The 26,523-nt window shown below is 38.5% G+C and overlaps 1 protein-coding gene across 4 annotated transcripts; it reads right to left on the bottom strand.

The window, feature by feature from the left end:
- Positions 1 to 2,733: 2,733 nt before the first annotated feature.
- Positions 2,734 to 14,359, bottom strand: fip1l1b (FIP1 like 1b (S. cerevisiae)). Of its 4 annotated transcripts, none has more exons than XM_088004903.1 (15): positions 14,061 to 14,359; positions 13,685 to 13,739; positions 13,008 to 13,086; positions 12,759 to 12,871; positions 10,377 to 10,441; positions 10,126 to 10,236; positions 9,528 to 9,658; positions 9,307 to 9,425; positions 8,136 to 8,235; positions 7,896 to 8,052; positions 7,720 to 7,801; positions 7,064 to 7,116; positions 6,515 to 6,704; positions 6,130 to 6,276; positions 2,734 to 3,304 (listed from the first exon to the last, which is right to left on the bottom strand). In XM_088004903.1, the coding sequence occupies exons 1-15, from the start codon at positions 14,137 to 14,139 to the stop codon at positions 3,160 to 3,162; spliced, it is 1,626 nt and encodes a 541-aa protein (XP_087861029.1). In that variant the 5' UTR covers positions 14,140 to 14,359; the 3' UTR covers positions 2,734 to 3,159. The 4 variants fall into 4 exon arrangements, with proteins under 4 accessions (XP_087861029.1, XP_087861024.1, XP_014844128.2 ...); XM_088004898.1 differs by having other exon boundaries at positions 8,136 to 8,238; positions 14,061 to 14,358; XM_014988642.2 differs by having other exon boundaries at positions 6,491 to 6,704; positions 14,061 to 14,358.
- Between the last annotated feature and the right edge of the window lie 12,164 nt (positions 14,360 to 26,523).

Here is a 26,523-nt window from a genome sequence, read left to right as displayed (position 1 = left end):
CAGTCGTCCTGGTCCCTTTGCAGAGAAACAGCCCCAAAGCATGATGTTGCCACCCCCATGCTTCACAGTTGGTATGGTGTTCTTTGGATGCAACTCCGCATTCACTTTCCTCCAAACACGACGAGTTGTGTTTTTACCAAATAGTTCTACTTTGGTTTCATCTGACCATATGACATTCTCCCAATACTCTTCTGGAACATCCAAATGCTCTCTAGCAAACTTCAGACGTGCCTGGATATGGACTGGCTTAAGCAGGGGGACACGTCTGGCACTGCAAGATCTGAGTCCCTGGCGTCGTAGTGTGTTGCTGATGGTAGCCTTTGTAACATTGGTCCCAGCTTTCTGCAGGTCATTCATTAGATTCCCCCTTGTGGTTCTGGGATTTTTTCTCACCGTTCTTGTGATCATTTTGACCCCACGGGCTGAGATCTTGCGTGGAGCCCCAGATCGAGGGAGATTAGTAGTGGTCTTGTAGGTCTTTCATTTTCTGATTATTGCTCCCACAGTAGATTTCTTCACACCAAGCTGCTTGCCTATTGCAGATTCAGTCTTCCCAGCCTGGTGCAGGTCTACAATTCGGTTTCTGGTGTCCTCCGACAGCTCTTTCGTCTTCACCATAGTGGAGTTTGGAGTGTGACTGTTTGAGGTTGTGGACAGGTGTTTTTTATACTGTTAACGACTTCAAACAGGTGCCATTAATACAGGTAATGAGTGGGGGAAAGAGGAGCCTCTTAAAAAAGAAGTTACAGGTCTGTGACAGCCAGAAATCTTGCTTGTTTGTAGGTGACCAAATACTCATTTTCCACCATTATTTGCAAATAAATTCTTTAAAAGTCAGACAAAATGATTTTCTCAAATTTTTTTTCACATTTTGTCTCTCATAGTTGAGGTCTACCTATGATGTCAATTACAGGCCTCTCTCATCTTTTTAAGTGGGAGAACTTGCACAATTGGTGACTGACTAAATACTTATTTTCCCCACTGTATATGAATTTTATGGCCAAGCTTTTGCAAAAGGAGAATACCCAGCAAACTGCTCCTCCGAGCCGTTCACTGAGCGCTCTAAAGACCTTTGGTTACAGCTTGTCTTTTATTATCAAGCAAAAAGAGGGAGGATAAGTAAGGAAGACAGCAGAGACACAATACTACTGCACACAGGCAGTTTCTAAGGTAGGGAGTACTCCGGTTGATAAGAAGGCACCTGTGGAAACATAATTTAAGGTCTGGGAAACACACAGTTAACTGTTTCACATGAAGACAAACAGGCAGATGGGGCCTCCAGGTCAGTTTATACACACAGAAGGAAGAGAACACTTTAAATTGAAAACACAATAATCTATAATGTTGGGTTAATGATCTAAAGTAATCATTACTGATTAACATTAGACTGAATGTTGATTAACTATTAAGGTAACACTTTATTTGAAGGTGGGTGAATAAGACTGTCATGACACTTCCATAAACATGACATAACACCTGTCATGAACATGAATAAGCCTTCATGAATATTTATGACTGTTGTCATAAAGTGTCATTCGGTAAATTATGACACTTTTAATACAAAGTTGACATAATTCAAAATGTCTTTGTTATGACAACTTGACATTAACCAAGAAATCATTACTGATATAAATTTGTTATAAAAGTATTATTACTGATTGCACTTTAAAAATTAGGTAACTTTATGTTATTAAAGGTAAAGTTTAAACAGTGATGATTTCTTGGTTAATGTCAAGTTGTCATAAAGATATTTTGAATAATGTCAACTTTGTATTAAAAGTGTCATAATTTACAGAATGACACTTTATGACAACAGTCATAAATATTCATGAAAGCTTATTCATGTTCATGACAGGTGTTATGTCATGTTTATGACAGTGTCATGACAGTCTTATTCACCCACCTTCAAATAAAGTGTTACTATTAACATTAGACTGAATATGAACTAAAGTAATAAAATAATATCAAAAAATCTGTAACACTGCAGGTGAAAGGCGTTCTACTGAGGGTGTCATAAAGAATAATTTCTTTAGGTTTAAAACACACAGAGAACTGGAATAGTCACCAGTAAAGTCAACGTCAATTATTAGCAATGGATTTTAGTATTTAGTCCTGAAGAAAAATACTTTTTGAAGAGGAAACTAAGCATTAGAATAAGGAAGAAAGGAGATTTAAAATTTTAATTGTTGTTCTGGGTGTGAGATGGATCTTCCTGTTTATTTCAGAACTGCTGCTATATTTTGGATTTATGCACAAAAATCATGGTGTGAAGAACATTTAAAAAAAAAAAAAGAAATCCAGCAAACAGAAGTTGTCTGGACAACTGCTCTGCTGATGTCAGAGAACGGTTAAACTGGTTTGAGACAGTAAAAAGGTAATAGTTGCTCAAATAGCTGTTTGTTAAAAACAAGGTATGCAAAATATCATCTCTGAATTCATAATGTGTCGCATCTTGAAATAGCTGGACTACAGCAGCAGAAACTCTATTTGATGCCACTCCCACTAAGGACAGAAAACTTAGGTTACGGTTCGCACAATTCCCAACAACAGACTAACCAGGAAAAAGTCTTGACCTGAGCTGCGATATAAAATAAATTTAAAAAGTCTTTCTGTGTTGTGAAGCTCTTAGTCATCCATAACAGAGATAAATCACGGTGAGTAGACATTCAACATTTTCTTTATCCAACACCTCTGGTAATGTTAAGCTGTTCTAATAAATAAACAGACAAAGGCGACTTATCAAAAGTGTTTTTAATGGAACTTAACAGACAGCACTTTTTTTTCTTTTTTAGATGTCTTAATTTGGGACGAGAACAAAAGGATATCAAACCAACAATAGAAAAAGGTCGTATCAGACTGATGGGTCCAGAATATACAATGAAATCTGTGAGCGCGACCCAACTGCTGCCGTCATGCTCAGACGGGAGGTTTGGGCCAGGATGGAGGTGGGTGAAAAAACTACCGTTTACAGGGGGAAGATGAGAAGGATGAGCAGGTCTCCCTTCAGCTCCCGCTCTCCTCCGTCTATTCTGAAGTGATGGTGAAGTTTAACAAGAGGATGCAGGGAAACCGATGGAGAGCAGAACGACATGATGTATTGATCTCATCCCCTTCCCCAGCATGAGGACACATTGAGGACAAAGCAGGAGCTGGTCGTCGCTACTCCATAGCCTCCTGGTTCTCCTGATCTGCACCCATATCCTCACTAGCCTCTTTGCCCTCCTTGCTCCTCTTACTCTTCTTGTGTTTGTGCCTCCTGTGGCTGTCGCCCTCCTCGCTGTCGTGTCTCCGTCGACTGCTGCTGCTGCAAGAAACAGAAGGAGGACAGAGTGAAACAAGGGCAAAAGACAGGAGGAAGGAAGAGAAATCAGAGACAAAGATAGGTGAATGATCAATAAGACAACAGCGGGAGAGGGGACAAGAGGACAAAGAGGAGGCATGATGGGAAATTGATCGAGGAGGAGGTATCTGTCAATTAGGAGTGAGAAAGATGAGAAATAAACAGAAATTCTATTGTTTGCCAAGCCTTTCAGCTCAAACTTTTCAGATATTTTAAAAAGAGCTTCGACTAACACAAAGTTTAATCTACTGCAAGTGTCAGTAAATATTAAATCTATATAGTTTTATTGAAAAAGCAAAAACAATCAGCTTGCATGATGTGACATAAAAGACAGAAGCTAAGAAAGAAAAATATTAGAGACGCAATCAGGTTTTTACGGAGCCCCTTAGGAGATATGGGGAAAATTTTCTTTTTTGCGTTCTCTCGCAATATGCTTACTGCAATATTGGCTGGTCTACCTTGTATATAATCACAAATGTCAATTTAAATTTTCAAATATACATTGATTCATTGATTGAGGATTTAAAGATCCTCAGTGAAAACTTCATTATTAACTCTTTGGTGCAAAAAACTGTTTGAAAATCGACTTATTCACTGCTTGTGTAAGGTTGAGATGAAACTGCACATGAAAACGGCCCTTTAAACCATTCAGTCAACCAACACAAAAGAGACAATCAAAACAGTCTCATTACACCGTGATCAAAACTCAGAAATAATCCAAACTGTTTGAATGTATTTTCTATTTCTTTCCTTCTTATGAAACGTTTCCGCTTACATCATAGGTTTGTGATGCATTTCTATCCTAAAGAAGATATAAAACTTCAGATATTTCACAAGATATTAACATGCATGGAAAAACTTTACGAAAGCCTTATAATGGCAGAAAGTGCGATGGCCACCGTAAGAAAGGCTTATAGTATTCAAATGTGCTGCATGAACTGATTAGTATATTATTGAGAGAAGGCAAAACCTATTGTGAGGCAACGCAAAAGAAATAAAAAAATCCTCAGGACATCCGTCTTTGTTTAATTTACATAATGTGTTTTGCTTGGTGATAGTTACTGAAAGTAATTCACTTTTCAATAATATCCTAATTTATTATTGGCCCATTAAAACAAAAAATCTAAACTTTTTATTAGTTCCATAAACACATCAGAAAACAACACTTTGCATTCAGTTTTGAGTTTAGATAACCTCACATTAAAGTTAGGGACGCCAATGCTTTCATGCATAAAGAATTTGCTTTATGCTGGATTCAGAGCTGTAACTTTGAGTAACCTTTTCTTATTTGTTCACAACCTGCTTTATTTACTAGTTGAAATAAAACAAAATCAGAACCAATTCGATTGGATCAGACATTATGACGAAAATTGCAGCTTGCAGGTGAAAATATAAAGGTAGCCAGGAAACCACATCGGTAAAACTCTGATCTGAACCCATAAAGTATCTTTGTGAACGAACAATTATATGCGGCGTTTACATCTCAACACGCTGCCCAGCGTGTGGCTTTGTGTCTGTCTTCCCTGTAAAGTTTATGTCTGTGGTCCCAGTTGGCCGGAGCGTTTGTGGATAACGAGCAGCGCTAACCTGATCATACAGGTTCAGCCTGGTGAGGAGCTTTAACGCTCTCCTCAGAGTCACGCATCACGCTGATTTTATATTATTTTTAGTATTATTTTTCCGGTTACACGATGCATCAAACCATATCAAATGCGTCGTCTACTTAGAGTTAAAGCGCGCGGCCGCACAGAGATCTGAGAAACTCGTCAGACACGGTCGAGTCCCATAAACTCGACCAACCAGAAAAGTTTCTGTTACGCTTATTAAAAACTCAACAGACACGAAATGGAACAACTACTAAAGCCAAATCTCCCGTTTGTTGCACATCTCTGCGCAGTGCAGCAGATTTACTCATTGTGCAGGGCCGGTCCAAGGCTGCATGAGGCCTTGCGCAGACTTAGGGGCCCATCTAGCTGCTAAAATCATCAGCACCTCTAACAGCTTCTGTGTTAGAGTTAGTGAAATATGGGAGAAAGGAGTAGTTTAATTGGCCAGCCTAAAAAGCAACAAGTTATAATCACAGTTTACTAATTTGTATTTGTAAATTCAAAGATTAAACTCACAGCATCAGATTGTTTCTATGGTAACAAAACAATCTAACTATGAATATTGTTCTTTGAAGTTTTACAAAATAAACTTGCCAACTCCTTAAAATCTTGCATTTAAATGTGAAACTATTTAAAATCTTTTAATTTATGTATGCTGAAACTGAATCAAGTTTAACAGCATTGATAATCTCAATAAACAAGTGTTACATTTATGTATCTGTGGTCTGTTTTAAAATATTAGCGTTTATGGGGCCCCTGGAGCTCTTGGGGGCCTGATGGAGCCGCTGACTAAATTTGGATTAAACAGAGGTGCAAATTTGTTGTTTTTAGACTAGTTGCAGGTTTAAATAGCATTTCACTGGATATGTTTTCTTGTAACATATAATTATACAGTAACACTTTAATATTTTCTGTCAACTTAACATTTTTTAATACAAAAACACGGTGGACCGCCGGTGGACCATTTCAACGCCCCCACCACCGGGCTTAGCAAGTTTTCTGGGGGAAACCCTGGACTGTAATAAAGAAGGATTCAGGTTTATAATCTGAATAATTGCTTTTTAAGATGTTGTTCTTTTGCAGCGAAGAAACAAGGAAAAGTAGCATCTGAATGAAGAAGGATGAATTTAAAAAGTGCTACTGTAAACCAGTTAGCTCGCGCATGAGTGTGTGCTGGTGTACCTGTGAGACGACTTGCGACGTCCCTCCTCTTTCTCTCGGTGCCGCCTCTCTCTGTGTCTCTCCTCTTTTTCTCGGCTTGCTCGGTCACGATGGCGCTCCCCGTAACCACGTTCTTGGTACTCACGGTAGCGATACCGCTCCTCATCACTATGGCAACAGGTTGAGAATTATCGTCTATCTAGATGAAAATTGTTCATCGAAATTGTGCATTTACTCATCTACATGGTTTCTAAAGTGATATTAAAGACACTTTTATATATGACGGTGACAATCAAGCACTTATCTCCATCTAAAGCCTGAGCTAGAATGATTACATGACAGTGAAATCCCCCCCCGGGTCGTTCTCCAGAAGAATACACACCCTTGTTGTATCTGTCCTTCTGACCTGGTGTAGCTCATGGTTGAGGGGCTGTGCTCCCTCTCTCGCTCGCGCTCATGCGTTCGCTCTCTGGGCCGCTCCCGCTCCTTGTCTCTCTTGTCTTCCCGACGGGGATAATAGTCCCAGGGTTTGCTGTTGTCCACCATGGGGGGCCACGGAGGAGGCACGCCTCCAGTTAAGGGTGGAGGGTAAGCACCTGGAAAGGAAAAGGAGACGAGAGTTTGATGGAAATTAGATCCCGAAAACTGCAACACAAACGAAACACTGAGCTCCTTTAAATCAAGGCTAAACCTTCCCCCACTTCCTTTTAGAATTGCTCTAGTTAATAATAATCGGAATTTTAATCAATACATTTGATGTATATTTGATGATGATGCGACAAAATGTAATGCTAATTGCTAGTTACATAATTGGTTATGTTTTTATCATGTTAAGCACTTTGAACTGCCTTGTTCCAGAAATGTGTTATACAAATAAACATAACCTTTATTCAGTTAATTATTTTTGATAGTTTTCTTATTATGTGATAAGGAGAATGCCAATTAATTTTTTTACCTTGAGGAAACGGGTACGGAGGGACAGAGCGACCATCGTAGCCTCCAGCATGGCTGTCATGGAAACACAGAGAAGGCACTGTGTTAGTAAACTGAATTAATTACAACACTTTATTAAACATGCAGTTCTTTATTTAAAAGTATTCTGACACAGATTTCAAAAAAAAAAAAAAAAAAGTAGATTAAAGCTGCAATATGTAATTTTAAAAAAGGGTTTTCTACATATTTGTTTAAACTGTCACTATGTCCTTACAGTACAAGATGAGCCATAATCAGGGGAAGAAAAGAAAAAAATAAAACACTTGGTCAGAAACAACTAATCAAAGAAAGGAGGAGGATTTTAGCGCTGTCAACCAACTTTGTGAATACGCTGCTCACACTCTCAACCTGGTTATCTCCTGCGCTACAACTCCTTACCCACAACAGAGCCTGCCATGACTACAAAGGCCAGTTAGCAAGGCCACCATTGACGACAACAGCTTCCACATTATTTAATGCCATATTGGAAGGAAACATAACTTCAGAGTTCACTGACTTTAAATTAAAACATGTTTACATAACTGAGAGCACATGACCAGCAGAAACATTAGCCCCCAGATTGTTCAGATATACAATCAATGCAGCTGCAATCAGGGCGAGTGTTGTCATGGACGTTACCTGTCCATCGTGGGAATTAGAGAAGGTGGAGGGCCGCTTGTTGGAGGGTGAAAACCAGGAGGAGGAACTGTGATGGGCAATCCTGTGAGGTTGAACAAGGTGGAAGAAGTAAGAATACTCAAAGCAACTAGTTTTCACAAAAAAAAAAAAACAATTATAGGAGAAACTGAACTCACTGGGTGGAGGTATAAGAGGAGGTGCAGTGCTGACGTTTGGTGGAGGAGGGAGGAAAGGAGGCGGGGGTATGTTCGGAGGAAGCGGTCCAGGGGGGAAGAAGGTGGGAATCTTAGCTGCGGCTGGTTCAGCTTCTGATGTTGAGTGTTCAGATATCACCTGTGCAACGACAAACAGCAGAGGGCGCTGTTAGCATGTCGCTCAGGTCTTTGAGAAGAAACTTGTTTCAGTTGCTTCTGTACCTGGATGTTGTTGCCCTCTAGGTTGTGTCTGCGTCGTCCCTCAACCCTGCTGATTGTGGCCGTCTGTCCACCAATCACATCAATAGTACCACTTGTCTTCCTACTGAGAGAATATTTAGAAAACATTAGAGGCAAAGCAGAACCCAAAACAACCAATGATTTATTATTTCCTGCAAAAAAGAAAACCCCATCAAGATGAATGATGATCGAATAAAACATGGAAATGTGACTTTTAGTTGACAACCAACATACCAAAAATCTTTATCTACTTCATAATTAAATTAATCAAACGATTAAGTCTGAACATTATTAGGTGAAAAAAAATGCAAATCAACTCTTTTTTATTTCTCAAGAAAAAAATGATGTTGATCTATAAAAATAAACCAAAATTTACGGAATTTCAATACATCAGGTGTTTCTCTCATAATGAACAAAAATAAGCCACTTTTTAATGCCAAAAACAAATATCACATTGAAGTTTAGATTCATTTTTTTAATTCTATTTTTCCAAGCCTCTCCTCCTTTCTTTCTGCTTCTAAAGACATATCAAAATCTTTTCTAATGTTTTCAATATATTGTTGAAACTACTCTGCATTGGAAACGGTGTTGTCTAATCTTAAGTCTTCTCTGGAGGCCTTTTGGAAAAATAAATGTTCTGCTGCTCACATTTTTATAGAACATGTACAGGTAATGAATAACGTTGATTTATTATTTAATATGTTGTAAAATCTACAAAATCCCTAAATTTCGATATGTTTAGTTAACAAAAAATATGGATTTTATGGGTTTTAATAACTTGTTATAATTTTGAGTCTTTTGCTTTTTTTTTTTTTTTTTTACAATTTGTTTTTATATGTATTCCCCAGATTTACAAATAATAAGTTAAATAACAAAAGCCTAAAAGAACTGTACAGAATATGTTATGCAACCTTAGTTTAGGTTTATTTTATGGATACATGTGACTGACTTCCTGTTATAATGTGACATAATTTGTATTACCTCCAAAGAAATTTACTAACTATAATTACTCCAAGAAATTAGGTTTCAGATACTCTTGTTTCAGCAACTTTTAGCTTCTAGGTAATTAATCAAACCTTCATTTAACCAGCATAGAAGACTAACTGAAAGCATTTTGTTTTTGTAGCTCGGAACATGAAAGTATAGATGTTACCTGGTGATCTGACTGACAGCAGACTTGTACAGGCTGACAGGAGACGTAAAGTCCGTCTTGGAGGTGTGAACAGCCAAACTGGATACATCCTTTTCATTTCCTGTTCTGCCCTGCTGAACCTTTGCAGACAGCCAGAGAAAATCATAATCAGCTGAAGACTTTCACAGTACATAGAGTAACTGATGAATCTGAGTACACTGGTAGAAGAACAAATTTCATACAGAGATCTTGCTGGTCACTGAGCCAATTGTAGAGACCTCTAGGCCCATTCGCAGCCTCTTCTGTTTCTCACAGTAAGCCTTCCAGCTGTCCTCATTAAAACCATAGTTGAAATAGTCTGACAGATCGGCTCCTGCAAACCGAACCACAAAGACACTTTCTGTGAATTACAGCGCTAATAAACCTGGGAAAGTAAACAGGCATACGCATTTCAGCATGGTTTATTATGTGGCTGTAATAAAATATAAAGTGTATTTGAAAATGGATTAAGTTTACAATCACATTTAAAGGCAGCAAAGACAACTATAATGTGAGCACCGATACGTTTTCCTGAAATTACAGCCTGAATTATTTTAGCAAAACATGTGGCTGTAATATTTTAGATGATTTTTGTGATGAATCTCTCGATTGCATTTGATTTTTCCACACTGTTCTTCTACATCATTACAATAGTCCTTTCAACCAGTCATACATCACAGAAGCAGGGAGAAGATGAATGCATATATAATTAAAGAATAACCTTCCAAGTATTGCATTCAAGTAGCCCTCTGCAAATATGATATTGTGGTGATGATTGTGATTTGAGAAAGTTCAACAGACCTGGCTTCCTCCAGGGTTTCTCTTCAAAGCTCTCCATGTCCACCTCCAGCACAGGAACGCCATTAATGTTTCCTGGTGCGTCCAGATCCACACCCTTCACCTTTGTGGTTACTGAAAATAAACACAACATCTTAAAGGCTGTTTTCACAGAAAGGAAAAAGGTAAAACTGGTTTTACCTCTTTTCAGGTTAACTACAGAACCTAAAAATAGTTTAACCTTTCTGTAGGTTAAACTACAGCAGGGTACTAACCTTGTCCATAAGGTCTGGATCCTGTTGTCTTTATGTTGAGGTTAACAGGGGGGGTGCCATATGTCCTGAAGAGAGAGAGAGAGAGAGAAAAAAAGATATGATAATGTGAGATGATGCTGTTTTCCTGCAGGATATTATAATATTGGTGAATGCTGTGATAATCATATGACTTGAAATAAGAAACTAAATTAGTTGTGTATAAATTGGACATTTGTGGCTCTGCACTACATGAACACACTAACCAGAGATGAAATAATAGTAAGTGTGAACATCTTTCTGTTTGGAGCTCACAGCAAACACACGCATGCCCACATTATAAAGCCTATACAGCTCCATTATTTTCAGCAACAGTAAGGCTTTCTTTTTATTTTAATTAAAAAGTTGCTTCTAACCAAAATCTGGTGTTGAAACAACTAACGCCTGACGGGAACGACACAGTTCAGTTCACCATTTTATGTGCTGGCTTATTCAGGAGAGCGTTTCCACCAGTTGAACTCTCACTGGGAAGGCGGGGTTAAACCCAAACATCTAACATGGCATCCATTGGTGCTACAGCAAACGCATCGCACTGGAAAGTCTTGTTCTTGAAGCAAGCAGTGGCCGCACTGCACCCACTCGTACCATACCCATCAGTAGAAACGAGGCATCGGTTGCCATTTTTTAAAAGACTCTTTATCTTCTAAAGCTTTTAGGTTGCATTTAACAAGTATTGCAAAATATATTTTAATATATAGAGCCTGAATGCATGGTGCTTATTTAATTAGCCACAACGTGAACACTGTGTCATGATAAGTTTGCAATGTAGTGCGTAAGAAACCGCTGTCCAAAAATCTCCTTCAAGACTTGACTCCCTCAAACAGAGGAAATCACATGAAGTTGCTACCGAATGCTAATTGGATCTAGGTTTTATTTTCATAAACTTCAGAGCTTCCTTTTCCATATTTTATGTTACAACTTAACTCCAGTATGAATTGCATTCAATTTTCCCTCAAAACGCTACACACAACACCCTACAGTGACAAGAAAAAAAGTTATTTTAAATTTATTTCTGTAAATATATTAAAAAGGAAAAAAAAAAAAAAAAAAAGAGAGATATATGTAGGGCTGTTGTAAACGAATATTTTAGTAATCGAGTAATCTATCGATTATTCTTACGATTAATCGAGTAATCGGATAAAAAAAAATTATAAAATGAAATATTGGTAAATCTGGCATAATACCGGTGTTACTATCAGATATCAATATCAGTCCAATTTTTCATATTTGAGCATCCCTAACAGTTGCTTTTTTTGTAGTTTAGAAAACTAACCTGTAACAATAATAGCTCACTTTCTAAGTTAACCAGAAGAAAAGTTATAGAAAAATCTGAAATTATATTGAATTTAATAACAAAGAGGCAGGCTCACAAATATGCTTATAAAAAATGTCTACAATCCAGCTTTTAGTTTATGTATTCATCTTCAGTGAGTTTAATAGATTAATTAAACTCACCTTGCCACCTAACCTGTCACGCTTTGGGTTTGAAAATACGGAAAATGCCGCCTGGAGTGGGAGGAGAGGGCGAATGAACGAACGTAAGATGGGGTGGAGGGAGGAAATGGACCAGCGGACTGACGAACCGTTAGACCGGGGGACGAACACGGGGGGAAGCAACACGGGATATTTACGACACCTTCACTGGTCACACTCAGAAACTCATCTACCAGCCATGTACGATGCGCTCCGCCACCCGTTTCTTCAGACCGGGATATGAAATTTATTGTGCGGTTCGTCGGTAAAGCTACATTTACACGGTAAGCATCAGCTACTCAGCCGCCCGCCCTGTTCAGTCTATCCGCTCACCTCAGTGCTCTTCCCGCCGTTCGCTTTCAACCAGCAGCCCCGGAGGAGAAATGCTGCCGTACTCCAGGCATTCCCCCAGTCATTTTAAGGATGCTTATTGGTTCCCCAAAAACGATAAAAAGTCGGGCATTATCATCAATCAATAAAACCCCCACGGGCCAATCTTGAAGATTGGACTTCAAGATCCAATCTTGATCTTGAAGATCTTGATCAAGATCTTCAAGATCTAACAACTCAGAGGCGGAAGTGAGAGCTCCGCGCAACGCAAATGAAGTCCCGGCCGGAACACGGTGCGCTAACTAATAAAACATAAATTAACGAAGCTTCGAGGCTGGTAAATTTTCCTCGAGGAATTTTAGTAATCGAGGTACTCGAATCATTCGAGGAATCGTTTCAGCCCTAGATATATGTATTCACAGCCTTTGCCATGAAGCTCAAAATGAGGTTTAGCTGCATGTCGTTTCCAAAAATAATCCTTGAGATGTTTTGCAGCTTAGCTTAAACATAAATCCTCTTGGAAATATTCAAAGGAAAGCCTACGTGTATTGTGGTGCTCCAGTTTTGATGTCACCAATGGTAACTCGGACATCGTCGTCGTCATCATCGCTGTCGCTGTCGCTCTCCACATCCTCGCCTGCAGCTTCGCCTTGGGACTGAAAGCCCAGAAAAAAACCGACACGTGTAAAGCCATGAATGTTAATGCGAAGTCAGAAAGAAATAAAAAACAACAACAGTATCGGGAAGGTGAACAACGGAACAAAAGAGAAGGATGTGCCAGAGGTTACGTACCTCGGAGACCACTCCGTTGCCTGTAGCGTGTACATCAACAACAGCAGCAGCATCGTCTGTTGAAGTCTCAGCAGGTGCACTGCAGGTGTAAAACATAATCAGACACCACCATTAAATATTAAACAACCAATGTTTTCTTAATGGATAGAGTTTTGAAAAGGACAAGATAATGATAGGTTAACTATTTCTTCCTCCCTGAATTTTACTTGTTGCAAAAAAATTCTGTTGAAATGCATAAACTACAGCGTTTTGTACAATCTGTAGATCAGGTTTCTCCAACCCCTGACCTCGATTGCGAGTTCCACTGTCTTGTAACTTTTGGATGCATCTCTGCATATTAAGACTCTGCAAGTCAGTGAATTAATTAAATGATTAATAGAAAGGAGATAATTCGGCCTTTTGATGCAGATGTGTTGGAGCGGGGATGGATCCAAAACGTTGCAGGTCAGTGGCGCTAAAGAACAGGAGTTGCAAACTCCTGCTGTAGATGATGGTGCAATGACTGATCCTGGTGTAAATACAGAAGCTTGAACCAGCAATTTAACAAAAGTGTCAATCTGAGGAAGGGGAAAGGAAATCTTAGAAAGAAAAATCTTATCTAATCCCTCGACTGTGTAAGAAGCAGTTTGTGAATGCACCAACCTACAATGATGTTTCTCTAGAGTAGAGTTTGTTACCTGGCAGCAGCATCCAGTTTGGGTTCTTCATCTTCCTCTTTGCTTTCTGACTCATCTGAAATACAGATCAAACAACAGTTTAGCTAATAAAATTACAGCAGTATTCTAAAAATAAAATTATAACAGCAAAAGAAAGAGACTATCATAATACGGTACAATCCTCTATATTATTTAGTTTCAAAGCATGCTTCTGTTGTTGATGCTAAAGGCCCGAAGACCAAATCAAACAGTCAATGCTAGTTAGCTTCCAGGCTAATGTTCCGTTATTCTCATAGCACGGAGAGATAATTACTGCTTAACGCTTCGTTACCAGAGCTGCAGAGACACCACCACGCGTCTCTAATTGATAAAGGGAGTTGTTTCTAGTTGTTTTTACCTCCATAAAGCCATTCCTCCTCTTCGTCACCGGCGCTGGCGTCAGTGGTGGCTGTTTTGTCCGCCTCCTCTCCAGACATGTTAAGCTAACGTGCACTTTAAACCAACAGCAGCCGAAGCAACAAGCCCCAAGTACGCTTAGTAACGCAAAAACACGAGCGATATTTATCCCTGAAACGGGAAAGTGTAGTTAAGAACCTAAAATATTACTTCTTACATTCATATTAAACCTTTGGAAGTCAGCAAGACGCCCGGAAGAAGCTGCTGGGCCCGCTAAGGTCAGATTACTGGAGCTGAAAATCACAGCGACCCCAGCTGGACAAAAGGAACTACTGCTTCAGGTTAGTTTGTTCCCGGGTAAAAGGATAGTTTGGTACAGTAAAAAGTACTCACAATCTTTGCTTAAGTAGAAGTACAAATACCTTAAAAATATTCTAGTAAAAGTAAAAGTATAGGTTGAAGTGTTTACTCAATTACTCAAAAAGTTTTGAAATGTACAAAAAGTAGAAAGTAATTTTCACCTTCAAGAATACAGAATCACTTTCTAAAATACTTAAAAAGTTCTGGTCGTACAAAATACTTTATTATTTTTTTCTTATGTTGGCAAAATGAATAAACTCTCCATAACAGTGTGGACATACTGGAACAGCAGTTCTAAGAACAAGCCAGTTATATGTAAATTTAAAAAATTCAGTATTTTCTTCAATTATCTGCTAGTTTGTGTTTTTCAAATAAAATACCTCGTAAACATATTTGTGACTTGAAAATGTGCAAAACATTCAAGTGGTATGAATAATTTTGTTAATCACTGTGGAGTAAGTTCGATTGTCGTGCAACCAACATTTGATGTTTTTTCATCAGTTTCTTCTTCTTCTTCTTCTTCTTCTTCTTCTTCTTCTTCTTCTTCTCAGTGTTTCATCTTGATTACTCAGTTTAATTCATTTGGGATGTCTGAGAACGATAATCGTGTCCCATTGTCAGTCCAATTTTGCTCTGTTATTGTTGTCTGTTTCTACATTCCATGATGCACCACACATTTTCGTAATGGGCAGCAGCGGGCAGGCCAATACAGCACTTAGTAAGCATAATTAATAACGCAGCTCTACTTTTCTTTCCATGACAAATGCAACTCCTATAGAAATCTGAGATGGAGCCAGAAGACTGCAGAGTCAGCAGCATCAAATACATGTTGAGCTTGATGTGTCAAAGATCTCCCTGCTGACTGTAGAAGTATTTGGCTCCCTTGAATTTTTTCACCTAAATCTGTGAAAAATCTGTGCTCCACAATCAGGCTTCAAATATTTCTGAGCGAGGCCTGAAAAAAAGGAGCACAATTAGGATCTAGGTGCACTCTTGTTCTGTCATCTGGAAACAAAAAGAGGCCTTTTGGTGGATATCACATTGTTTTTAAAACCTCTCTATCAAATCATTGTAAGTCATTAATTTGATGTAATCACCTGGATTTCCTTAGATAGAAAGGTACATTTTTTCTACCAATTTGAAAAACTAAACTTGACCACATTGTTTGATAACGAGGATGAAATAGGATCTAACTACTCCTGTGCTTCAGGATGGATAAGATTTGCAGTTATCAGTTAGTTATTCTAATAGTTTGCATCTGACTAAAACAGCAGCACGGTGTATTTTCTTAGTTTATTGCACATACCTTTACTGTTTGGCTTCACAAATGGAGGAAAATACATCAATTGATATGTGTAGCTGATAGTGGTTGGTTCAATAACAATTTTAAAATCCCAGTGGTTTTAAAACGCTCTAAACTCGATTGGTACATCATTCCCAGCTTCAAGACAAATAAAATGCAGAATACTGTAAGCTCCTATCTCTTACAGACATCACTCTTGACTCTCTCTGTCCTCCACTTGGTCAAAAACAAGTGAAGGACACTTATTTTTGAAAACTGATGTTGGATGTGCTGTGGTGATGCAGGGGTTAAGCACAACCTACATAAGGTCCCTTAGTCCTTGATGCAGCTGTCGCAGGTTTGATTCCCGACCTGGTGACCTTTGCTGCATGTCTTCCCCCTTCTCTCATCATCCTCTTTCCTGTTAATTCACTATCAAATAAAGGCACACAGCCAATTTGCAAATAAAATGATGTAGATCTCAGCACCTACAGGTCTTAGAATGGCCTAGTCAAAGTTTAGTATCTCAGGAAGACTGTAAGATTGATTTTCTTAACAGATACTCTCCATCTAACTTGACTGAGTTTAAGATGTTTTGCAAAGGATAATGGGCAAAAAAGTTTCACTATAGACATGTAAAACTTGCAACAAAAAAAAAAAGATATCCCTAAAGACTTGCAGCTGTAACTGAAGCACACGACGGTTAAACACATTATTGTTTCACGGGGGCTAAACACAAATGCAGACCCCACTGTTCCGATATTTATTTATAAAAGCTCTTTTACAAACCATACAAACCATATATTATTTCCCTGCTTCAGCATTCTGCACTACTTTGGGCTGGTCGCGCTCACAAAATCCCAATGAAGTGCGCTAAAGTTTGTGATTGTAATGTGACAAACTGCTTTGCAAGGCGCTCTATATCCTTTCCTCCCACAGATAGCTGCAGCTCTATGTTTTTTATGACTCTGAGCAGCAGCAGCTGCTGCGGGCTCAGTAAACCGACTCTCGTGACTTTTGCCTCTGTTTGAAAGGAGTTGCCCTTAATGCAAAGCAGACTGTTAATGCTTTTATGGCCTTTCACCATTTAAGTGGGTTCTGTCTAGCTGCTCAGTAAATGACTTGGAAATTTTGTGGCTTGTCTCCCGCTCTTCTCTTTTCGCTCTAAGTGTCATCACAGAGATTGCACACAGAGGCGTGAACAGCATCCAAGCTGATCCGCCTGCTGCTGGGAGGAAACTCACTAAGCATGTGTAGCACCTCAGCTCTCAGAGGGGGAAACGTTATAGTTAGGAGTCCATCGATTTTCCTCTTCTGCGTGTGAACCCTCTGCGGGGGTTCATATCATGAGCATCTACCGTATCATATCATACGTGTGAGTTTCATGTGGCTCTTTGTAAGTTCTCACGTACACACAGTTAAAATTCACACACACACACACACACAGACTCAGAGGGACGTCAGAGAGGGCTGCTAATGGTCTCTGAGTTAAACTGATCATGAAAATTACATTTATTTTATTCACTCCGTCTCCTTCAAACTGATCTCTCCTGCAGCGTGGTCCCGCCATCTTTCCTGTGTTTCGTTTCACTCCGTTTTTCCAGTTCAAGCCTCATCTTCTTAACCATTTCTCTATTGATGCCCTTTTCTGAACCTGAGCCATTTATGTTCATATTTGATTTTCCGAAATAAAATTTCCTAATTCCCACTAAAAAGACTGTTCACTGCTTTCTTTTTTTTTTTTTGCCACAGCTAGCTTTGTTTGGGATTATTTGACACTTTGATGGATTGGCATCAGCTCCCTTTGTGGTTTCTTCTTGTTTTGTTCCACTGTCTGCCAGAGTCTGTGATTACTGCATGTTTGTCTCAGTGGGTATTATGGGCAACTCTGGCAGTAATTCTCATGTGTGTAGGAACGTCCATGCAGGTTTGAAGAGCATGTGGTTTGGTATAACGTGTGCAGTTGTCTAATTAGTCTTAGATAAACTGGAGAAACATTTTTGGAGGAATTGTTTTGTCTGGTGCAACGATTACTGAAGTAACGAGGTTTAAAAGGCTTTAATTAACTGGTCTCAGTGCACAAATTACCTTTTATGTGTAATGATAGATCTGTCAGTCTATAAAGGTATGGGTGACATATTAAGAGACTGTGCATTTGGATCAGTCTACTGAGTGAAATGGTCCACAAAATGCTGCCAGACAGTAAAATTGATTAGAGAAGTTTGAGGTTTTAAATTGAGACACTTTATCAATTTTCTACAATTTCAAAATTACTTTCTTGACCATTGCCATTCCACACATTGTGGTCATTTGCATAGAGATGCTGCAGTACATAAGCGGAAGAAAATATCCAGACAATACAGTCTAGGAATCCAGAACCAACATGCACTTATTTCCAAAAACCAGTTGAAATTGTTCCATCAATGCCACTTGATTTTGGGTTGCATGACATGAACAAATGAACAATTCTCTTGTTTGTCAAGCTTAGCACAAGCTAAGACTGTGAAAGATGGTTGAGATTTTAAGCAATAATGAGAATATGAAGTGCTTAAGGACTGAGTGAGCCAGAGCTTCCTGCTGGTCAAAATCTGTTGTTTTGTCCTAGCTGTTTCTTTGTTTGTTTACATCTCTCCTATCTCCATCTTATCTTCCCTTACTGTCATGCTCATATGCTCTGCCTTTGTTTCATCCAATATCTCATCCGCCCTCTGTACCGCCCTCTCTCCCTCTCTCTCTCTCTATGCTTCCAGCTCCACGCTCTCTCCCTCCTGCGTCCATCCCTCTCTCCTTACGGGGGATTAGGGCGACTCACAGCCTATTCGATGCTAATCGGGTTTATCCAGACAGAGGACGATCACTGGGCTATCAGTAATTACCCGTACTCATATTAGCTTCTACAGATATGTGCGCTGACACATTTTCAATCCACATCATCTCTTTGCATCAAACATATGGTTATCACAGCAGCGTGATGCCACCACAGATTATTAAAAATAGATTCTGCCTCCTTTGTTTGACAACACAAAGGTCCATCTGTCAGGAAACTGAGTCTGCTTCATTCAAATATGCTCATAATGTACTCCTTTTTTGTAAAAATCATTAGTGCATCTTTGAGACGGTCTATTCCAGATTTGAGAACAAAACTAAGAGATTTTCTTGTAGGATCATTTGCTCCAAATCTTAAAGCTATGCAAGAGACTTCTGTGTAAAAACTAGTCAGACTAGATGTAGTTTGTTGCCTATAGAAGCTCTTGGTCAGTTTTTCTATTTGTTTTTGCCATTTTGTAGTGCAATATTTTTGATCCAAATTATATTATAATAAATTATTAAATGAGTGGTTTTAATTACTGCTTTAGCTAAATCCAGTGAGCTGCATTTCAGACCATTTTAACCTGAAAAACTTTTTTTTTTTGTTATATTAAAGTTGGGATATTCTGGTGACAGCAAAACTATTAGTTTGACACGCCACAAATCTAAGCTTATTTTGAGAGTTGTAGAAAGAAAACTGTCGGAAAAAATTGTGACAAGTTCTGTTTAAAGTTCCCCATAAACCATGAAGAGGGATACAACAAACATGTAAAAGAAGCTACTATTATAAAATGAGACCAAAGCATTTTGGTTTGTGTGCAAAATGCTCTGTGTGGCTAACACCACACATCATTTTAAATCCCCACTTCAAAACATGGTGATGGAGGCATCATCCTGTGGGTCTGTGTTAGAACAAGTTGTTCATTAAAAAGAACAGCAAAGACAGGGATCACAAAGAGTCTCTCTAGATCTTCAGGAGGAATATACAATGAGTTACAGTCAGTCAAAAGAAATGATCCTGCTCATATTCGCTTTCTATGAACGTAACACAAATGCACGGTGGAGGATAAGAGAGTTTCCGCCTCTGCAAAATCCCCTAGAACAATGGTTCCTTATCTTTGCTAACTGTCCTTATCTCACAACAGGAAGTGAACCACAAATGCTGCCATGTGTTTCACTTTAACCGTCAAGAAGTTACATTATTCTGAATCTGTACTATGTTCTGGAAATAATAAGGTCATGGGGAACAGATGAGTAAGTAATAAATTAAATCGATGCAATCAGTAAATGCAATTGATTCTCAGTTGATAACATTAAAAATAAAAATAAAACATTTTTCCAGCAGTATGCTTTTATTTCAGAAAGGACAGAGAAGATAATCAGAGTTGATGGGAAAAAGCACTGAGCTGAATCTTAAAGAAAAACCAGTTAGGGGCTGCAAAAGAGACTAAAATATGTAAAATGGGTTTTAAAAAAAAAGGTCCAATTCCAGCACAGACTGAAATCCATTGAATAATCTGTGGTAGAATAAAAAATAAATAATGCCACAGACTCACTCTATTCAGTCTGATTAAGTTTGATCTGCTCTTAAAAACGGAGTGGACAAAAAAATGTCAGTCTCTGCATCCAAAGATGGTAGAAACATTTCAAACAAAACACTTCCAGCTGGAATTTCAGTAAAAGGTGGTCTTACAAAGTATTGACCCTGGAGGGCTGAATGCATGCCAGACTTTTCAGATTTATATTTCTAAAAAAAGTTTTAAAACCATGCCTCAGGTTTTTTTTTTCTTCCATTTTACAATTATGCTACAGTTGTTTTTGTCTGTTCCACTAAAATACATTGAAGTTTGTGGTTATAATGTGAAATTTCAGGCATTAATATCTCTGTAATGACCATGCCAATGTCTTTTTGTTTGTATAAATAATAATAATAATAATAATATTTTTTCCCCAAAGGTTAAGAACCCACTGAAATGCAACCTAGATTGGAGTATTCAGTCAAAGTAAAAGTTGTAAATTTCTCTTAAGGCTAAACCTTCAATATGTTACATATTACTATTTATTTATTTATTTATTTATTTATTTATTTATCTATCTATCTATCTGTGCTTTTAGTTCAGTCTGTCCAGTCCTAACTGAAAGCAAAGAACAATAACTGAACCACCAATGGACACTTAGCAACCACACAAAGTTGATATTAAAAAAAGAAACTACACACATTCCTGCCCTGACCATAGTCAAGTGGAGACAAATGGACAGATATCAGGTTTATAATGTCCACTCAGCAGACAAAGAGAAGAGCTTGGCTGGATTGTATAGAGGGGGGGGGGGGGAAGCTTAACCTGAGCTTTTAGACAATCATTAAAAAGAGGAACAATGAGGTTTCCTTTGAACTGCACATGTCTCCAAATGTGTGTACGTTCTGCTGTCCTGCATGTGTCAAAGATGATGCTGGTTTCTGCCTGGGGGTGTGAAGATAGCTCCATTTGCAGGTGATTGAGTTAGGGTCAGCACGCGTGTGTGTCTGCGTGTGTGCGTCACCAAAAAAAGAGAAAGAGAGGGGGGAAGGTGAAGGAGGACAAGAGGGAGGGTGGAACAAGGAGAGGGAGGAATGTTTTTCATTACATAATTTAATCTAAGTGGCTATTTTTCTTGTATAAAACCTCCATTGCCCTCAGTGAGACCGCTGTCCTCATCTGTCTAAAAGCACTGAGTGAGTCACGCTGCAGATCCACACACACACACACACACACACACACACACACACACACACACACACACACACACACACACACACACACACACGTAAAGTCAAAGTGAGTCAGCCCAGATCTGCTGCAGACACTCACCTCAATAATGAATAATGTAACAGGGAAGGCAAATAACTTCTCAAGTGGCATGTGAACTCAGTGGACAGTGGACATATGAATGATCCTGCTGGACAAAAAAAAAAAAAAAAAAAAAACTCAGAGCGTAGCATCTTCTTGGAGCATATGGGCAGCTGGACCTTAGGTGAATTGTACTCTGAGACCCCGAGGTGCTGCTTTGTCTGAGGAGGAATATCTAATAGAAGGTGTCAAACTACAACTGGAAGGTTTTGGCGGATCTCATTAAAGCAACATATGGAATTTATTCATGTATTTATTCACTTTAAGTTTGTACCAAAGAAGCTATTTTTGTCAGAAATATGAAAATTAGCTGGAAACGGCTCGAAATGTTACAAAAAGTGTAAAAACGCAATAAATACAATACTGTATGTGAACATATCTTCCTCTTCATGCAAGCTCAAGATGAAGAACTGAAGCAAAGTATACAACCTAAATGCATAGATGGGTATTCTTTCTTTTCCTCTTTTTTTTTTTTTTTTTTACCAAAAACTGGGTCAGAAGTTGTGACCCAGTTTTTTGTGTTGAGGAACCTGCTAAAATTAATGCTGGCTGTGAGAAGGCAAATGATGTCTGCCACACGTAGAGATACTCTTTCCTGTAATAAGAAAAAGCTGAAAATCTTAACATTCCTTCTCCAATCCTTGTGGAATTTTTTTTTATTAATTTGATGTCATGTTTCTATTTGTCACGGAGAATCAAGAAGTTAATTATTGGTTATTTAAGTAACTGTATAGAATATAATCTTTAAATTTCCAATTGAAGTGTTAATATTGGGATTTCTTCTTCTTCTTCTTCTTCTTCTTCTTCTTGTCATGTCCTGTCACGGCATGTCAGACTTACCGCAAGGTGAAGCTGGTTGTCTGCATGTGTCAGGACCGGTTTGGTCTGCAAAAAGGACGTCTGGAGATGGTATCCTAAATGCTTGATTGACTTTATTAAATCAGGTTCGCATCTGGTATCAAAGTGGACAGGTTACATTATTAAAAATAACCGTGTGTTTGTATGATCTCAACTTTATGGATTATTTGTGTGGGCGAGTGACTGTGAAAGTGTGTGTGTGTACGTTTGTCACCTACAATGGAAAGATGAGGCAAGGAAGGAGGGAAGCTGCTTTTGACTGGGCAAAATTAGAGGTTTAGTTGTTCAAACCTCTCGTTAAATTTAGAATTAATGATAAACTTTAGCTACTGATATTTAACCAATGTATATCTATTTAAAACATGACATCATATTAAAATCTTTCCCTATGAAGACATTACCTAAGCGATTTACCCTGCTACGATCCGTGCTGGAAAGAGTTGTTTTGTTTTGCAGGACGTCTGGGTTGCTCCTAATGGGTGCTCGTCTGCAAAGGGAGATTTGTAGATCTATTTACATATTCCCACCAGGCTGTCAGAGATGTACTGGGTTTAATGTGTTTAAAGCAGTGATGCTGCTTAATTAAAAGGCTGATAAATGGAATATCTGAGATACAGAATCCTTATGGAGCTTATATCCTTTAATGTTTTGAACCAAGACTAGGCCGCCTTAACTGGGATCATAAACAAGATATAGTTTATTTTAGCCAGTACCATCATTTTATTTGCAAGTACACTATTGAGAGAGAGCATTTGCCTTCTACTATTTTGATTATGGGATTCAGTTCAGTTGTGTCAGCTTCTTCAGCATGTTGGAAATATTGATGTTTTTCCAATCAGGGATGGTTTGACAGAAATGAAGATTACAGATGGAGAGTACTTTTGACTTAGTCTGATTCATAGAATTGTCTGAAATTGTTAAAAAATATATTAATCAGTATCATTACTGAAAGAGATTAGTTTGCATTTTTAAGGAAGAGCATGACATCATCAGTACACATTTAATAGACTATATAGCAAGTACAAATCAGGAGAATGGACTCCCCTTTATACAGGTTGAATTTTGATATATTTACATGTGTAAAAACAGATGGAACATAATTTAATAGTAAAAAAAAAATATTTAGGCATCGCATACATAAGTACAAAGCTGAAAAATGAATGTCAAGCTGTGGTTCAAAGACCACTGGTAGCCTGTTGGCTACGCATTCTGGCTCTCCAGGTGATTTTTGTGTCAACTATCTCCAAGGAAAACAATTACACAGAACACAAAATAATAATAATAAAAAAATGTTTTTGAAAGCAATGTTCTCTGCTAGTTTATTTTTTAGCCCTACTACTCAGTCATCATGTGCTGTGATAAGGCTGTAGGGTGGTAGAAACAAACACAACTATTTTAGTGCCGTCTCATAATTGTATCCAAAGAGACAGGACAAACATGAACCAAAGTACAAAAAAACAAGCGAGAGGCAAAGCTAACCACACACTCTGACAGGCAGAGCCAGTCGGAGTCGAGTAAGTAAATTATGCAATAACCTGTGCTTGTTAACCCATTAGAAGAAAGAGAATTAGAAATGCACATTGCCTTTAGGATTTGTTTTAGTCATTTTATGACGGACTCCTGAAGTGCTCTTTAAGCTTCCGTAGCTCTTTGAGGAACAACCTGCGATAAAATCATTGATCTAAAATAAATGTATCACTGGTTATTAAATAACAACAGATCTAGTGTATTTTATCTTTATTAATGTTAGATTAGGCCTGCAGAAGTTCCTTGTGTTTATGAGAACTCAGATGTCATCAGAGAGAAGTTTGTAGCAGAACTTGTTCTGGCCTTTCTGTTTCGGAAGGGGAACAAAAATATATGGAAGCTAAAACACATTCTGTGACTAAGTAAAATCATTCATGTGCATTTAATGATGTTATTCGCACCACAAGCTCAGATAATTTAAAATAAATATTGTTGCTGTGGCAGCTGGTTGGTGACAAACTTAACTGAAAGTGGGGCCCCAAATCCAAAACTGTCCAAAACTTTGGACAATTTTTTCAGACATGTCTGATCTACAAATTGTAGCATGTCTTTACATTAAAAGAACTGGTTAAATGAATTGGAAATTGGATCAGTATATTGCTGATTAGGGGAATTTGTGAGCCATCTCTCACTGAGCTGCAGAGAGACTCCACTGCCAACAAGTGAGAAGTGTCAACATGCAGCGAACACTGGCCCATGGAGTGTGAGGAGATGCTGCTAGAGAACAACACAGCTACTACAATAGGGATGAACATTTGACAGCCAGCTAGTTTAAGGGAACAGTTCTCGCTGAATGTAACCCTGCAGTTCTATTTACAGGAAATGTTCTTAAGTACGTGTCTCTGCAGTGACAGTGTAAGTTAGAAGGGCTGACTTGGATAGAAGCTGTTTTTTTCCGGTAAATGACCGACTCACAGTCTTGGCTGCTGTCCAGCCAGTGCAGGACAGATGCACTCTAAAAAACTGCTGGGTTACTTCTTTAACCCCAATGAGGGTTTATGCTGTTGGGTATTTTGAAACCAAAACTGTGACCAAATTTGATGGGTTAGAGGAGCAGCTAGATGAAGTGTCATCACTTCTGGTCCATGGTTTTCTAGATGGCTTATTCCAACACATTCTCACTCCCAACTCGTCACATATTGACGCTTGGGCAAGTACCCTCGGCGTCACATATTGACGCCATCCCCTTGGCGTCAATATGTGACGCGAAGGGTTCTCATTGAATGCTGTACCGTTCCCTAAGCGTCCGATACTGACGACTTAGGAACGAATAAGATGACGTGTCTATTCTATTTTTTTTAAAACCTTTATTTACAATTTATGTGCTAGTTTGAACAGGATATTAAGAATATTTACTACAAATTCGGTATTTAAAAATAACTCCGTAAAATATAAAACCGGAGGAGTTTTGTTGTGCTTGTTGTTAGCTTGATTTAAAAGCCTTAAAAAAAAATAAAAATAAAAAAAAAAAAAAACTATTTTTGAGTATGATATCAATGATTTACACCAAATAAATTTAAGAAAAATTAAGATGTGTTTTCGTTTGTGATTGCATGCAAACTGTTCTGTAAACCTTTTAATATGTTCGATTGAAATAAAAATAAGGACGGATCCCACAAAAACCCAAGAAGAAGAATAAGCTGACGTCATCATATGCGACTCTTACACTCCGGTGAGTAGAAATCTGCATCTGTCAAAATGTTTTTGTACTCTAAAACCAAAAATAACTCCAAAGTGTTACGTTATTAAATTACTGATGGTTTTTTTAGGACTTAATGGCAGTAGGACTGTGATGCGAATGGTTGAAGACACGTTTGTAACATTTTTTTTGCCGGAAAATATACGGTGGACGCTAGCTAAATTAGCCTGTTGGAGGCTAATTGTTCCTGTACACTGTACCTGTGCTTAATACGTTTAATTAGCCGTGATAAAGTCACATAATAATGTTTATAGTCATGCTTGTTGTTGCCACTTTGTAATATTGGAGGGTTGCTCAAAACATCAGTGCCCCTAGGCTGTGATGATCTTTAAAGTTCTGAACCCTGTCTGAATACACTGATTGCAGCTATAGGTCATTTACTTGAATTAAAAATGAACTTGCGTCAGTACAGGCACATTTCTTTTCTCCTGTCTGTTATTTATTGCTGTTGCAAGCCAGATGAAGAGAAGTAAAGAGCTGAGAACCTGATCTTTGAACAGACAGAGACCATAGCTGAGGAGGATCCAATGATGATACCAGAGAACCAGGAAGAGACTGTGATAGTGCTTGATTTGGTTCCTGTTTCTCATCCTGTTGTCCCATCCTCTCAGTCTTTTCAGAAGAAGAAAAGACCCAGAAGCATCTCTCCAACTGCCTCCTCCCACTCCCTCATCTCTCCGTCCCCCCTCCCTCATCTCTCCGTCCCCCCCCCCCCTCACCCCGCCCGTAGATCTTAAATAACTGTCAACTTTGGCTGTGTGAGTACTTTGACGTACATATCCCAGAAGGGCCGTCTGACTCTATTCTTGAGTGGTTATGCTATTCAACATTTTGGTGTAACTGGTTAAACACACTTGAATCAAATGGCTGAGGTGCCACCTCATTCATTCTGCATTCAGATCATATGAAGTCCTGGTAACATCAACATTAATTGAGTGAGATGTTTTGTGCCAGAGACACACCTAGAACTTGAAAGACACCTAACCTATTCTTGATGCCTGGTATTTGGACACCTATGTCCTATTTTATGTTTTCTTTTTTT

The sequence above is a fragment of the Poecilia mexicana genome, unplaced genomic scaffold, assembly GCF_051168715.1.
Source record: "Poecilia mexicana isolate PSO_F unplaced genomic scaffold, ASM5116871v1 scaffold_1, whole genome shotgun sequence".
Taxonomy (NCBI): domain Eukaryota; kingdom Metazoa; phylum Chordata; class Actinopteri; order Cyprinodontiformes; family Poeciliidae; genus Poecilia; species Poecilia mexicana.
This window is presented reverse-complemented; position numbering and strand designations above follow the sequence as displayed.